Source organism: Phaethon aethereus (genome assembly GCF_964289735.1).
Source record: "Phaethon aethereus genome assembly, chromosome: 12".
In the NCBI taxonomy this organism is placed as follows: domain Eukaryota; kingdom Metazoa; phylum Chordata; class Aves; order Phaethontiformes; family Phaethontidae; genus Phaethon; species Phaethon aethereus.
The window spans coordinates 20,262,061-20,279,573 of record NC_138588.1 but is presented as its reverse complement, the minus strand read 5'-3'; the positions used below and the strand labels follow the sequence as shown (position 1 = coordinate 20,279,573).

The following is a 17,513-nucleotide window of genomic DNA, read 5'->3' as shown; positions in this document are numbered from 1 at the left end:
CTCATCACCGGTAAAATTAAGGTTACCATTTTTCCCTTAGCACTGGAAAGAAGTCTCGCTCTAGAAAGAAATAACCTATAGAGAAATTGTCCATAATTACAATCAAAAAGGTTTCAGAGGCTTCCTAGGCACTTTTTGTTCTCTCTCTGCACCTCTCTCACTTTTCCTCTAATAGGCCTCAGACAGAGTGCCTGAGGTATTTTGCTAGAACAGAAATGTCTAGTTGGGCTGCAGAGCTGGTCCTTAATACACAGATCACACCGTAACAGAATCATTCTCCCAAATGTTCTGAGACCTTAATGACTTGAGGTATTTCGTTTTCTTCAGTGCTCTACCACTATGCCAGTGTGAGACAGGCCTATTTCCGCATAAAGACGAAGAAATAGAACCATAAGGGAGGATTTTAAGGAGGTTAACAAGTTCTCCTTAATTCTCATGAGAATTTCTTTGAAGGCTTTCCATGAGCTGTCTAAAGGGATTTTTCTGTGGGCCCTACTTTCTATCATTTCACTTTTCCATCTGGTAGAATTTCAACAACACTTAACTCCCTCAGATACTTAATAGAGTTGAGAGCAGGTCAGCGTCAAGAGTTTTGCTTTTTCCCCTCTTGATTCTTAGAATTGTGTAGATATCCTGATACACTGTTCATGTAATCAATATCCTCTCTTCATTTAAGGAAGGATGTAGCCTTCAATTTAATTACAGTCACAGAAGTTCCACTGTTGTGTTTGAATAGACTAAAATCAAATAATTCGTAGCTCTTGTTTAAAAACCTGCTTGGGTTTTTTCTGTCACCATTTTATTCCTATTGCAATTATACTGTCACCCATGTAAAATAATTTTGAAGGTCTTTTAACAGTGAACTTGCAGTAAATGAATTGCCAGTAGACAAGCACAGAAAGCTTCAGAGTTAAAACAAGTTTCCATTCATCTTCTAACAAGGTAGGGCAGAACACATGTTTCTGTTATGCCCCATCCTGAGCCAACACAAGAAGGTCAAACATGAACAATCTTTCCAGCCTTACCTCCCCCCTTCTCCAGCTCCCTAATTTATCTGCACACCTGCAAAAAGAGTCCAGTTACCATTTGGATCCTAGCACTTTGGCAACACAAACATGAAACTGAACTCCTGTTGAGCTCTGTGGTATAACTGCCTTCGTCTTAAAATAACTTACTCGCACTCCTACGTCAATATGCCGTCATAGAAATGGAAGAACATATGAAGATTGGAGAGAGTGGAATTACTAGAGAGGGTCTGGAAGACAGCAGGATGCACAATGTTTTTGTTGCACAGCGTTAGAAGTAGCTACGCTTTCCTGCTACTCTTAATAAAGTCAGGTTTATTTTATACACAAAGCTGTAAAATCTCCCCTTAGGGTAGAACGTCTTAGGGCCACACTTCTCACTTTTTTTCTGCAGGAATAAAGGGGAACCCTAACTCTTTTTCCTAAAGGTCACACAAGAAAATTAAAATCTTGACTCCTCTTAAACAACACTAAATCTTGTATAGAACACATCTTCTATACATAAATGGTGAGACAGCAGAATTCTTATTTTCAGAACTTCTGGGAGAAGTAACAGGAAAAACAACACCTAAAGTGTGAGGTAACACAGGATTCTCACACTCGTGATGTCAGAAGACTGCTCTTTTTTTTTTTTTTATTGAGATATTGTGATTTCATAAGATTGAAGAGAGATATAAAAATATATATGCAGATAGTTACTGATGCATCATAAATATATGCAGTCCAACTTCCAAAGTTAGACTGCTTTCAAAAAGAAAGCAGTCAATGGTACAGTTAGATACTCTATTTAGGCATAAAATAGACAACTGCTGCTATGAGTGCCAACATTAGTATCCTGTATTTGAGGTTTTATTAGAATGCCTAATTGCGTTTAAAACACTAATAATTCATATAAGAAGCCTACTGAGTTAGAAAAAAGCCTTTTTGAGATCTGTGGAAATCACATTGTAACAGGCAGTCTTCTAGAGAAGAGATGCCTCATAGGTTGCTCCTCCACTGGTTGTTAAAAATTGGGGTGGGAAAACCTGGCGGTGTCCAGCTGCGCTATGATTCTGCTCTGAATACAGCCTGAAGCAGTCTCAGAGTGTTCTGGTCCACACCTGAGACTATTCTGGGTTTATCTGTACTGACTCCGATTCTCTCACAGAAGCTAGTTAAGCTACAGATAGTTTGTGCCACTGGGACAGGACAAACCAGACTTCGTACAGGTCATCATGCGAATCACTGTACTCAGTACGGTTTGTGGTCGTGAAAGGCAAGTGAACTAACAGAGAACTCAGAATTTCCTCCCTGCAAGAGCAATTTTGCATTTATTCATATGGTTTAGGTGCTTTACATCTGATATGTTGATAAATTGACGATCTTTTTGCATATTGTTACATGAAACAATTCTGCAAGATAGACAGTGCTATATGTTGCTGCCTAGAAGGCAAGACTGATACCTTATTTGTTCATGAGGTGGTTTTGTTTGTGGGTGGTTTTGTGGTTTTTTGGGGGTTTGGGTTTTTTGGGGGGGGGGGGGGTGTTTTTTTTTTTTTAAGGAAGCTACCCCCACTCCCCAAAAGTATAATTAAGATCTCTTTTTATTGATAAAAATACAGAAGTCTCTTATTTTTCTGTGTTTGTTTTGGTTTTATTTTTAAGATCATGAAGAACTCTGTGGCACCAGTTATGGATCTTTTTGTCTAAATGGAGGGATTTGTTATATGATTCCTACTGTATCCAGTCCATTCTGCAGGTCAGTGAAACTAAAGTTGGTGTGTTTAAGTATTGGACAGTAGCTAATAGTCTAAAGACTATTTCTCCATGTTGCTTCTTTAAGAAATTACTGTTAAAATGTTACATAAAAGAAAACACTTATTACCTATGGCTATTCCAAATTCAGTAATTCATGCTCAAATTACTTATCTAGCTTGCAGAGACATGACAATATGAGAAAAATATACGTGTATACTTGGTGTATAACTTGTTTGACAGGAGCAACAGTACTCAGTTACATATGCATTCAGGATTATATCTATATTTAGAGCCATATTTCCTCCCTTCATTACAGTACAGAAAGGAAAAAAATACCCTTTGCCTCATGGAGTGTAGACTGTAGGAAAGGCATGCAGAAAAGCAAAGACATTCCCAGTTTTTCTTCCAGATGAATTATATTGCAAAAGTTCTGGTAACATAAAATGGCCTGACCTGAACAAAATGAGGCGGCGCACAAAAGAATATAATCTTTTAAGGAGGAAAAAAGAGCATAATTCAAGACTTACTATGTTCTCTCAGTCTCACTGAAATACTCGAAGGGCAGCTTTACAGTGACAGCCAAAGACCACTTGATAAAGAAACGTCAAGGCAGCAAATATAGGTACTTCTTACACCATTCATTTATGGGACCATTCTCCTTTTTGAAGCCCATGTAGCACACTGGAAAAGAAGCACTTCCTGGTTTTGCATGTGGATATGTTTCCTGCATAATACAGCCCTATCCTTTTATTTTCTCATTTACCAAGACATAAGATGATGACAAATAAAATTCTAATTTTTCATGGTTCTGCATTTACTAATTCTGAGCTATCGTTGGTCAAAACAAACTACGGTTAATTTAATGGGTTTACTTAATATAGTAATAAGCGTTCAAACACCTATTACATACACTTAAGGGTATTACCTTTTTTTCTTCCGTGGCAGTGTCTGCTCCCTCTTCAGTCTTGAGCTATAACTGACAATAACTGTATGAAACAGTTGAAGGAGGAAACAAGTTTTTTTCTAAGTTTCCTAATTAAAGTATTTCTTTTCTTTGGGACAGTTCAATTTAAACATTTAAACTCAAGTATGTAAACTCATCTGGTAGATGAGGAGAAAAAGAGGCAATTTTGTGGTAAATGCTGATTGAAAAATACACACAGCATATCACTGTCATTAAGCATGTTGTTCAATATCATACAATGAATCAGATCCAGAAGTAAGGATAAAGCTCGTAAGCACTGTATGATGATTTATTTTAACTGCTAAACCTTGCAAGCTTATGTGATGTAAAATGAATACTATACACACAAAAAGTAAACCATGTGGAGATGCGCACGATTTTTTTCTAGAAGGAATCCCATATTACCGATGTTAAAATACTTAAATCAAAAAAGAATCGTTAGACTAAACAGCATCATTTACACAATTTCCAAGCACCCTCTTAAATATTGCTAGACTCTGCAATGAGGAAGGTGTATTTGATGCAATAACTGTAAATACGAAGTAACAAATACTCAGAACAACTCATTCTTCAGGAGCACAAGCTAGTCAGCATAGATAATTTCCACTTTAGAAGGGCTCCAGATGAAGTCAATTGTAATTCAGGTACTAGATGATTCTATAATCTGCTGAAGCAGAAAAGTAACATCTTAAGAACATTTCTGTTATACTCAGGCAATCTTATAGCATTTAAATGATCAAGTATTTTGCTTCTGTATCTAGTGGTTGATTATGAAGTTATACGGGTTTAAATAGAAGCATTCTATTTAAGCATGTCCTTATTCTAAGCATGTTCCTTCATCAGTCAGAGAAGGCTAATTATAGATGAGGAAGGTTTTGTTTACACATAGATATCTCAGTAATCAGCAGTGATGTGAATAGAAACAACAGAAAAAATGCATCACTATTCAGCAGAATTCAGAAAAATACTTGGTGCTTTAGAACTTCAAGACCGGCATCATCACACAGTTGCGCAAAGTTTCTTTGATGCAGGTTTCTGCCAAATCCCACGTAAAGCTTCCAAGTGTTCTCAAATGATCATCTCCCACAAATAGAAAAACTGAATCAATTTTAGAATCAAAGGCTGAACGATCGCTAGTACAGCACCAATTAAAAGGGGGAAATGGAGCAAGAACAGACTAACAAATGGTAAAAATACCTTAAAACACATTTGCCTTGATATGCTGCTTATTTACACAAATGTGTTGTGCTAAACGTAGTCCAGACTACCTGATGCAACATTGTTGGAAGTAATTTCACAATGTATCTAGGAAAATTGCATCATTCTTTAGAAATACGTATTTTGTAGGCTGAACTAAGAGCCACTGTTTACTTTCAGAATTTCTGTTATTTTTACCATTCAGAAGTGGATATATATACAAGGTAGAGACTTAATAGAAACAAAACATTCGTTGGCCCCCCTCCCCTGTGCCACGTTCACAGATTTTAAATACAGCTGATGCGTGTCAAAACATGAAGTTGCTCAGCTGCCATCTTCCCTCATTTCTTTCCTAACAATGAGTTAATGTTCTCAGCAGCACAAGGCACACCTGTCACCATAAACAAGATAAGCTTCAAACTCAGGAATGCTCAAATGCCCTAAACAAACATGCAGCTGGACGGAGAAGGATGGAAAAGCAGCTGCCTCAGGTGTATCATACAACATGAGGCTGAAAGCCATTTGCCTCAGCACCTGATGTGCAGCTGTCCCATAATCATTAATTAATGCAGTGCAAAATTAAGTTAAGATTTTCTTGTCTAAGGGGAAGCTCTGGTATTTCCGTTTTATCTTACGCATAGCAGATTTCTGAGAGGCTTTTTTCTGCATGTCAGACAAAACACAGATGGCATAAGACCACACGCAGCTCCTCTGCTTCTGTGGGCACTACACACGGAAATTAGTAGTGAACGCTCTCCTTTTGAGGAAGGGATTGTACTCCGCGGTGGGCAGCGCGTTCAGGCCAGGTACTGCACGGGACAGTGGCAGACCTTAGAAATCTCCTCCCTGAAGTTCCTATGGTTAAAGGATGCCTCTACTTTCCCCTTCCTTTGCTTCTACCCTAATCCAATCGCTCTCCCACCTTTCCTATACTAATCCAACAAGTCCCGTGCAAATTCCTTCTACCACCTTCTGTATACCACATCCTTGTCTGGCTCCTTCTCTGAGATGAGACCTTCATTCTCTTTTTCAATTGTCCCCATGAGTGATACACTTGCTGCGCCGTAAGCCTTCTGAGTGTACACACTGCAAGTTGCCACTGAAGGGCTGGCTTCCCACGCACCTGAGCTTTTCTTCTTTCTCCGCCTCCAAAACTACACTTTCACATACCCCAGGCTCTTCTGAAAACAAAGTGTCCAGTTAGTATTTTTCAATCCTGCTGTTAGCTTGAAAGGTAGGAACTAAAGTTAGAATATACACGAAAAGTATAGTCCAAAAAAGTCAATAATTAAATTTATGTTTAATGGGACATAAAATATAAAATACAGCATTATCTTACTTGTTTGAAAAGCATTAGTGATCAGAATTAATATCGCAGCCAGATGTGGTAAAGCTTGCCATATAAACACATAGCTAAGGGAGTTCTAGGGGAAAATGACCCATTCTTTCAACCTCTCTCCAGTAGCAGCAAGGGTTTTACTCCCTGTGTGTATGAATACAGCTTCAGAGTAACAGTGTTGAAACTCCTCTGAACACAAAACTTTTTAAAAAGCTGCTTAGGGCTTCCAATTAACTTTGCCATTGCTTATTCACTTTGGCTTTAAATTCTTTTTCATATTTACTAGATGCCCTTATAGTGTATGGGTTAGGACAACTTTTAGGAGCCTGCTACAGGCTGAAGATTATGGTGATTTTGAAGCTGTCAGCCACGTAACCTGAATTGCATTGACAAGCAGATAATGTTTCAGCTGTCTTTTTCTGCTTAGAGCTTTGCATTTACATGCAAGTCATTTTTATACCATTCAGGTTTTTCCTCACTAAAGGAAAACTAAAGTCAAGACTCTTAAAGTATAATACTAGACAATGGGAGTCTGTGCATATTTGACTCAAATCCTACTTCCATTTTTACAGTCTGTCAGAGGCTTGCTTATGTCGCCCACCTTAAGAGTCTGGAAGAAAAAGAAACCTTACCTTCGTACCTAAATCAGACAGGCAGTGGATCACTTGCACTGTCTCATGAACTGCACCTGCAAACGAGACAGCAGCGATGCCTTGTGTTTTCGGAGGGCTGTTACACTTATATTTCAGTTACTGATCACATTGCAAAGGATCAATATAATCGCAGACCCAATATAATCGCAGACCCTCTGGTCATGTCCTGACATCTTACCCAGTGCAGTCTATTTCCTTCCACCTTGTACTGATGCTGATATTGGTACTTTTGATTAACAGCCTATGTTGAAAGATTCTCTGGATTTCTACATACACTATGTTAGTGCTTTGTCTCCAGCACAGCTCCTGTAGTAAGTGTGTATACAACAGTTAAGGCTGGTGCATTGTATCTGACAAGAGGTGTGGGCGAGTCTGCCTGCGTGTGCAGGCATCCAGGAAAGCAGAAATCTGGATGCTATCTGAAAATGGGAGTTGCTAGTCTCACAGCTTTTCCTCAAACACTTGAAGGCTGTTGTCTTTCAACTCTGATTGAATTAGAAATTCTAATTTCTTAGAGGAGGAAAGATCTTTTTTCTGTTTTAAAAATCAACTTTGGAATGCTACACAGTAGGACCATTCAAAGCCAACGACAGCATGTGCTGAAACAGCAGGCTAACAGCACACAGATGATGTTGTTCAACAGCAACACCTGGCCTAGTGACCACAAGACTTAATTAGCATCACTCCCTCTTACTACAGCCTAGAAGCAGGCTTTTCTCTCTTTTGCGCTCATTCATTGAAGTGCAGAAGCACAGCTGCCTGCCATACTACCAACTGCAAGTGTGTCGTGCTTAATGTGTGCTCTGCTTTTAGGCATCCAATATAAACAAGATAAACTAAGAGCTGCTACTGACTTCTAAGATGTGTATAGTGAGACTGACTACATCTAGGAGACACTATACAGATACTACCAGTCTGCATTATGTTCTTAGCCCACGTGCTTGTTAGAGACTACTTTTCTGTCTTGGTTGCAGTCACTGTGTATGTAACTCCACTGAAATTGCTAGAACTCTGCTAATAAGCAGATCTTCTGAGTTTCACTGCTAATGACTGAAATCTGCTTAGTTTCTTTCCCACCAATTTTAGGAAAGGACCTCCAGTAGAAACCTTGCCCTCTTTTGGTTGTCTTAAAGCATTAGTTGCTTCTATATTTAACATAGTCCTTCACCTATTTGCACATCAGCACTGATGACTTCATAAAAGCTTGTGCAAGCCAATATTTGAACATCTGTATTTTCAGAAATGCCCTAACTGTAGCAGAGCCTGTTAGTAGGGTCACATTAGCTGTAATTTTGCTTATTTAAATGTAACCAAGAGATACCTCCATCTTAATTTTCCTGTTCCTGTGAAAACCTCCATTGTTTTTAGGTTATATGACAGTATTTTCTACATAGCATGGAATCACTTTCAGCCAGCGTGTCAACAGGTCAGCCTAAAGAAAGTGGATGGGTAGCTTTGTAATCCCTAATCCATGGCATACAGTTAAACAGATACTATCAAACTGGCAAGTCATGGAAAACATGTTTCTAAAACTTGGTTTTGGTACATCCAGGAAGAATTAATAGGTTCAGCATCCAGGATGTTTAAGTTTTGTATGTGCTTTTTTAGTGTAGGTCTTCCTCCCTTTGCTATAACCTTGGGTTCATATTGGCTATAGTTTTCCCCTGACAGTCTTAGGCCTTCTGGCTCCTTTCCCTCTTGAAGATTTACCACCACCTTAAGCATCTGGTTCTGTTTTTGACTTAGTAGAAAATGGCTACCATCTCATGAGTTTGCTACAATGTCATCACATTCCGAATTTTCTTCCCAGGGTCTTTGGAAGAACATGAATACGGCTTCCATGCACCGTTCATGCCAACTCACTCCACAGTACCGCAGCAGTTCTCTAACCCTAGCCTTTTACCTAATCCTATATGCAAATCTCTTCAGCTAAAAGGACTGTCTTTTCTTCCTCCTGCTTCATTTTTCTCTTTAGGCTACTGACTTAATCCCTTTACACTCATTCTCTAGAACTTTTCCATGAGCCTTAATTTGATGCCAAAACCTATTTAATTTTTCCTCCTGTATCATTTTAGCCTTGCATTATTCTCCAGTTTTCACTGGTATTCAAAAATACTTACATGAATTTTATATTCCATTTTCTATCCCTGTTACTCTATTCAGCTCTCCAAAGCATTTCTCTCTCACTTGCTAGAGAACAATGCCCCACTCAAACTACACTTCTATTCTTAAAGGATTCTACAGTATTTCAGAAGTAGGCCACTGAAATGCCACTCTACTTACAGTAAATATCTGGAACATTATCTGAAGCAATCAGAGCAGTCTGCCTACCCTGCCTTCTCCTGGCAGTCAAATATAGTAACTTTACAAAGTCTCACGCTGTACTTGGGAAACGGTGGCTGTTTCATCAGTTGCACAGCTTTAATATATGATGATAATTAAATTTTTTTCTAGCGTCTAAATCTTCTATTTTATTTCCACAGGCAAAAAATTAAAAGGAACGGTAGTAATTCTTTGTGTAATAGTTTAGACCAGTAGTACTGAAATAGTGGTCCATAGTCTACAGACGGCAGTGCTGGGCATCACATCAGGCGTGCATGGTGGTATACTCACAGTGATCCATTTGTCTTAGATAGGCTAGACATCTTTCTTTTTTGGCAGTTCCTCCCCACTCCACCTTCTTATCCCTCATCTGAAATTATACCTTGCAGCTGCCAATGGCCGTTGAGAACTTCAAGTATGCTATGGAGTTCAGCCCATTTTTCTCAGCTGGAGCCTGAAATTGCTTATGTCACAGATTATTACGACTTCAGTGCCAGAAATAGCAAGAAGGAGCAAGATCCTTAGTAGTACAAATAGAGAGAAGCAAATTTACATACATAAAAGATGCATGCAGAATGCAGTTATTGAATGAAGTGCTTTCCATTTTCTGTAACGCAGTAAGTTCCTCAAGAAACTTAGCAGAATAAGTGAAAATGTAAGACAAATTAAGGTTAGTTTAGCTTCAACCTGTCTATTTTTGACTCTGTATGAATTACTAAGCCATTCATTTAAAAAAAAAAAATCATACTATTTTACCATGGTAAAATACCATATTCATTTTAATCCTTTCTTCAGAAGTTTTCAGAAGCTCAGTTACATAAAGTAAGCATAGAAGAGAAGACTTTTAGCTATGTCTGTCGAACAGAGGGTCATTCACCAAGCATGTAACATGTTCTGGCATGAATTATTACACTGCATAAAGTACTTTTGCTATTTAAGGTGTACTGTGTCTCAATGAATTCCCATTTCCTTGATTTACTTTGTTGAAGAGCTAGTACTATCAGCTAAGAAAGCTAGAAAGTTTCATGAAACGGGGGAAGAAAGCATGACTACTGTGTGTAGGATGAGAACCAGTGGGATGACACAGTTAACACTAAAGAGGTGGATTTAATTAATTAAATCTGCTGGTGGAGGAGGCATATTTAACTGCAAAGCACACCATTCTCAAGTATATTACTAATCCACTGAATGTATTAAGAAAGATAAGGTTTATGTAGAAAAGCAGTATGGATCAGAATATAAGCCTGATGCCCAACATGCCAAATTCCCTCTGTTCCAGAAATAGGAGGTGAGTGGAAATTCTGTAAGAAAACTTTCTATGAAGCAAACATAAACCCTGAATTATGCCATAACAAATTCTCTCCCCACTTAAGACCAAAAGAAGGCTGTGTGCTTTTCCTATTAGATGACAAGTTACTATCTAATCTGAATAAAACTTGGATTCCCAGGTGTATTGAGAATTACACAGGAGCCCGTTGTGAGGAAGTTTTGCTGCCCAGCATCAAGTCCCAAACAAAAGGTGACCTGTTTGCAGCTTTCTTGGCTTCACTGCTTCTTCTAGGAGTTCTTGTAATTGGAGCATTCTACTTCCTTTGCAGGTAAAAGCGCTTCAGAGTGCTGAAGCTATTTAATCAAGTCGAGATTTCTTCTGGTAATCATGTACTAATTATTTGAATGTAAAATTATGTAATGAATTATCCATAAGGTTTGTATGGTTATTCAGCATAATTAATGTGCCTGTCTCAACTTGTTGCTTGTAATATTTTACTTCCTGGCTTATAGTTTTCTCCATGTCTTTTCTAAGCTATTACTTATAGTTGCTTTGTAAAAAAAAAAAAAAAAAAGCAGTACACCCATTTCTGAGAGTCTACCTAGAGTTAGTGCTAACATTTTAAAACATGAGTCAACCCTTATGTTGTCCAAAGACTGAGAAGTAGAAGCAAATTACCAAAGTGCTTAGGGATCAGAAACTGTTCCACCGCAATGAATTGGCAGCCAAACCAACTGGTGCCGTTAGCTCCCAATTCCTTTACAACTCCTGGTTTACAAAGGAAAACTAAGGAATTAATAAAATTCAAGAATAACCCCAGGTAGACCTTTATTAACTAACATCTACAACAAATCAGAGCGCTAACTCATTTATCCAGGATGATCCATGTTTGAGTAGCATGAAAATGTCAGTGCTAGACAGCAAACGCTGCAGGTTTGGTTTTAGTAGCATTTTAGGCATATCAGGACTTTGAATGAAAACAATGTAAGTAGTTATTGGGATTAAGTAAACCAATCTATCTCATGCTGTAACACCAAATACATATACCAGTACACTTATACCAAACCCAAACAAACTTACTGTCTTCACTTACTCTCTGCATTTATGTACAAGTCAACCTCCTATGTACATTCTTGTTTTTACAGTACAGCACTTACCTATAAGAGCTCATCTTGTCATATACTGTTAATATGTATTTATGCCTTTATAACACAACTTACTAGCCCTCCTTAGCCATCACAGACTTGCAGCTTCTTCCTTTTACTCCTATGCTGCATTTCTCCTTGGTTGTGATGACCTAAGGTTTTCCTGCAATTCTGTTCTTTGCTCTCCCATAATCACGTTGCCAAATCAACCTCTCTGATCAGTGCCTTTCAATGAGCGACCTTTGGAATAGCTGGTCTAGTTTTACCTCAGCTGCTGTCATGGAAACCCACTGAATGCCAGTTTTTCCCATAGCTGAATATATTTAGAAGAGATAGAGAGCATTCGATAAAACAGTTTATATTAAAAAAACCTTGTTGTAGAGGATACGCCCCAACCTTAATCATTTTAGTTAAATCAGTCCTGTCTTAGAAATGCAATACCACAACAGTTCACTGAAGAACATTTGCAGATTACTATAAAGCTATCAGAATAGAACAGAGTTTTAACTAACTAAAGAAAAATTCATTCAAGTCTCATAGAGGTACGGAGAGTATTTCTTTAGAAGTAAAGCTTGTCTCCAAAAAGAGGGGAAAAAAGTGTTCAGAGAACAGAGAATTCAGAGTAATCCATTAAAAGATCCCTTTCCTGTTGCATACAGTAAAATTAGGGGAAGGCTGCAGACACAATCTACTTGGTTTTATGGTCAGAGCCCTGCGTTGCAAAGTACAGAAGCTTAGAATAACAGCAATGCCAGGTCTGTGCAAGTCTTTTATCAGACAACTGGAAGATGAACCTCAACTACTCTATTTTTTTATAGGAAATCAGTTTGCTCAACCTTTACCTAACTGGCAGAACAAGTAGTAGGGCCTCTTTATTAGAAAAATAACAAGGGCAGCCACTCAGTCTTAACATAGTTGCCCTTACACCTAACTTACATACCAGACTACCGTGGGAAATCTCATAAAATCATGATCAAGTTCTTCAGTATAAAGAAAAGAATGTAACTGGCTAAAAATTGTCTTACCTTTACACTTCAGAGGTTGATGTAGCACAATCATCTTCTGCTAGAGAACTTATCTACAAAAGAAACACTTGACATCTAAAAGTCCTTATATCTTGACTGAAGTGACCAACATATAAGAGGACTGTCAAGTGGATACTTTAATTTACTCCCCTCTTTTCAGCTGTATAAACAAGGATTATTGCTAGCAGCTGTCATTTATATTATTATAATTTTTTTTTTTCCAAATCTGATCTACCACCTGTATCATTAACATTCTGGAACAGGGTGGAACTTGGGCTTGTAAGGGTTAGCTGAGAGTTTGCAGCATCCTTGACTTGTTCTCTTGACGGGATATGTTAAAATGTTAAGAGAAATCTTGTGCTAATCACATTTCCACTATTACACTTGATTAACAAGTATGTTTGATGCAGAATCAGAAAGCAGAGAGTTTTTCCCCCCCTTATTGTGTGTTAGTAAGAATTTCTGTGACTCTTTCAGCAAAGGGTTCTAGTCTGGTTTTCATATAAACAGTAATGCAATCTGGAGTGATACAGGAGACATTAACTGCAATTTAGGATACAGAAATTAAATGCGTAAAATTATACATCAGATCTTTTAGAATTTAGGAAATCAGTGCTCTATTTTCTTATCCCTGTCATCACTTGTACCCCCTTTCCTTTCCAAGTTTTGTTTCTCTCAGGCTGCTTGGGGCAGACTTCAGGACCAGGCATGTGCAGATGCATTTAATGCTCCCTATCAACAAATCCATTCAGCATACAAGGGTGGAGAGAAAGGATTTCATTGCTCTGCTTATTAAACCAAATCATAAGTAATGGTGAAAGTAAACCATAAAAGAAAAGGGCTGCATAGGGAAAGCTCTGGGTGAACAGTGAGAAATAATTATCCCTTTATATTTAGTTGAGTCATCACATTTTTATCAGCTGAGGATTTACTTTTTCCAGTCTGCCAAAAATCTGCTGTTAAGCTGATTTCATGCTGTATTTGATTACGTACTAGGATTCATGAAGATGGTATGGCTGGGGAAAGCAAACCTACAAGGAGAAGGAGGAGAGAGAATCAAAGATAATGAAGAAACAGACAGTATTGGAAATGGCTAGAGGGTGGGAATGATGGAAAGTAGAACAAAATAAAGATAGCGGAAAGGAACAGCAGAGAATGGAAGGAGGGAAGAGGGAGAAGTGGTCAAGCACTGGTGATGAAAAAAGCACCTCAGAACTGGACAAGATAAGCAGTAGTCTAGGGTTAAGCCTCCCACTGTTGCTGGAACATGCTGAAAGAAAGGCTGCTGAGACCACTAGCTATCTTAGTGGTCTCAGATTGATAGAATGTGATTATTTAGGTAGTAAAGTGAGTACCTTTAATTTACTTTCTGAAAAAGTGATGAGGAACGTTGTGGCAAAGAACAGACTATGCTTTTATATCTCCTCAAAGAGGAGTATTGCAAACAAATTTTATATCATTTTGTAGGAATTCCTAAGAACAGTACTGTCCACACCCAAAATTAATCTGAAAACCAGTTCAGTACAGTAGCTTCCTATGTTATTTTATCCAGTTTTCTCCAGGACTGTGTTGTTTCATAGGCAATAAATGTCGCTTCTCTGTCAAAGGGGGCATCATGATCTTTAAAAGGCATGCTCAGTTCTGTTTGCTACAATCCTGTAAAAGCTCAGTGCATAAAACTGTTGCTATTTCTAACTATTGGGATTCACTAGATGCCAAGAATTGCATTTTAGCAAAGATAATAAAATATTGACTTTGTAAATATAAAACTTATCCGTATGTATGTTTTTAGATCAGAACTAGCTTTATGAAAGTGATTTGCTATTTAATTCTGAAAAAAAGTCCTGGAGTAGGCTTCTGTGCAGCTTTAGGCCCAGGAGCTGCTAGCAGAGTTGAGTGTATGGAGGTAGGGCAAATCCAAATCTAGCCACCCTCTGCCGTGAAACACACACGCACCCCCCCCCGCCAACAAACGGTACTGATAAAGCCTATTGCTTTGACCTGGGGAAAAGAAGAAAGTGTGCAGAAATCCTTGCTATTACATTGTTCCTGAGGTAACAAATGGCATGTTTTACTACAACCAGTTCACCTGTCAGTACAGGTCCATCTGGCCTTCTCTCTCCAGAAACATATTGTACAAGGGTTACTGGAAGAAGAATAAGAAAGGTAGCTGATTAGTACAGATTCTACAGAAGCCAGCTTTTATTTAAAAACAATATAGAGGCCCGAATGCCACACACACAGCTTAGAAGAATAGAGAAGACCCTAGGGAAAACTAAAATAAGTCTGCAGTTAATTTCTATACTTTATTATAACGCCAAATTACCTGTAAGATAAGTGTGTATTGATGAACAGGAACTCAGCCAGCCAGAACAACAGGGTCTAGGAATAAAGCCATTTCAGCTGTCCAAGACAACAGACTTTGTGGAGGAGTTACATCACCACAGGACACAAACTGGACAGAAAGGAGAATAGCTCATGACTCTTCTCAAGTGAGCAGATGTCTAATTACTATTAAAAGAAAGGGAAAGAGACAGGAAGAGATCATCTCTGTTGTAAAAGATCTGCTTATCCTCAAGAAAGTGTGGAAAATATTGCATTATTGATATTTCACTTCCAAATGCTGAGAGTTAACAGGAAATAAAATAATTTTGTGATACCCACTAATTGCTTAAATAAAGACCTGAGAAACAAGACAAACAGGAACATTAACTTCAGGAGAGAAGCCATGTAGTTCTGAGTGCTGTTCCTGCCTCTGATCTCTGCTATTCTCCCTCAGATAGGTGCTTCTGAAAAATGTTAAGTATTAATTATAAAGTAATTGCAGAAGATCCACGTCACTTTTTTCAGTGGAAGCACCATTCAATTAATTTGTCTCTTCTAAGAACTTCTTTTACTGGTAACTTTTTTCACTCTGTGGTTTGTTTGTTTTTTCTCCCTGTTGTCTTTTTCTTGTTTCTTATGGTCAGGAAAGCTTCCCTTCCAAGGACAAGTTCTTCAGAGTGTGGTGCCAACCTGGTTGAGACTACAAGCAGCAATGGCTGCAACAGTGAGTACATTTGAAGTAAAATGATTTGACTCCATTAAGGAAGGCAGGGGAGGAAGTTTTCGTTAACTAAAAGCATGTGTTTCATTTATTTTTCAGAAATAATAACAGAGTAAAGCATTAGAGTGGAAGAATGATGGGAAAACAACATGCAGAGCAACCCTAAAAATACAATAGTTGTAGAGGATGATGTGGTAAGCAAGATGAGAGAAGAAAGCAGACTGAAATAGGAGGCTTACTTAAGTGTTGGAGAAGACTGCAACTAAGACATAAAGAGAAACAGAGTTTCTATGTATTTTTAAAGGTATATCCAATTATACAGAAATCACTATAATCACTGTAACTTATGTTTGAATTTTGTCAGATTTTTCATGACAAGTTACTGTTTTCAATAATGCACAGGTAGAAGCATGAGATAATTTTGATTTTTACTGCATGAGAAATATGAAATCATTTTTTTTCCACTGCCCAGAGAATATGAGATAATCACAGTGTTTTTAGCATGAGGCAATACTATGAATTTTTGATACGAGTGTCCTTTTTCACAGGATTTCCCCAGAGGAGTCAAGGACTGTCTTGATTCAATAGTTTCAAAATTAATACCTGTGATACATGTACAGAATTTGGCTTGTTTCCGATACACTTACCAGATGTTAGGGAAAAAATGTACCTTTCTCGAGCTAATACTGACTTTTTTTTTTTTTTAATAGTAAGACACATGAGGATGAGATACCACTGCTAGTGTATTGGCCAGCTTCCTGGCACAAGATTGTAATTCAAATTAGGAGAAAATATTAAGAAGAGATTGGGAATGGTTAAAAGAAATGTACTAGGCAGAGTATTTACCCTTTGTCTGGTATACATCCCTAATATTAAGCAAGACACCTTCCTTGATGGTTTTATTTTTGTCTTGCCACCTTCTGAAAATCTCACTACCGAGGGAGATTTAAGCCTTACCTTAAATTTTCCAGTTGATAATGGAAGTCAGGAGTTCTATTCATCAGCTCCGTCCCTGACACAAAATACTATCCAGCTAGGTGTGTTGGCTGAACAAGTGCTGCCCTCTCTAAAGATTTATTTGTTTTATTCACATAACCATTTGTTGATCACACCAGTGTATTACATATCACTGTCTAGTTCCTTCCAGTATTTTCTTACTCAGACAAAGAGAGGCCAAATGACATGGTCCATCTCTCTTTCTGCCTTGACAACACAAAGAGACTGTCTGGTTAGTCAGAGGCACAGAAAATGTGAACTGAACAATTTTCTTCTCAACTCATTTCTAGCACTGGAGGTTGAAACCAGCAAACACCAGATATGTTTCCATAATGGCACATTACCTAGCAGCTCATTATATGGGATTTATAAAGTTGTATTGAAAAGAAAGTTAATTGAGAAAACTTCAGCAATCGAAAGGGAAGAAAATGCACAATGCAGATTTCTTTTCTCTGAAATAAAAAACCTTGAGGTGTATAAAAATACAGGTGCAAAGAAAATGTTGAATGAGCTTCTATTCCTAGGGTGTCTACTACATGCTCTAGTGTCAGAAAAAACAGTCTGTATTTTATATCAATGTAGACCAAAGTACAGCAAGATAGAGAAGAAAAGATATGCTGTTAGAGTGTATAAAGTACGAAGTCAAAGAGAAAACTATATTATAATAGCCGTTAGAAGACAAAACAGAAAAATACATTGCCTTCTGAGGAGTCATGTCAGAGACGTTAGAGTCCATGTCAAAGCTCAGCATCTGAAGGGAGAATCTGAGGACACCAAATCAAGTAGAGGACCCG

General features: G+C 38.0%; 1 protein-coding gene across 1 annotated transcript; it reads left to right on the top strand.

Moving 5' to 3' along the window:
• Nucleotides 1-1,207: 1,207 nt before the first annotated feature.
• NRG4 (neuregulin 4) lies at nt 1,208-15,740 on the top strand (the record flags this gene model as incomplete). Its single annotated transcript, XM_082005084.1, has 4 exons — nt 1,208-1,295; nt 2,670-2,763; nt 10,686-10,835; nt 15,647-15,740. 4 exons carry the CDS (start codon nt 1,208-1,210, stop codon nt 15,738-15,740), a joined length of 426 nt encoding a protein of 141 aa, XP_081861210.1.
• Nucleotides 15,741-17,513: the final 1,773 nt, after the last annotated feature.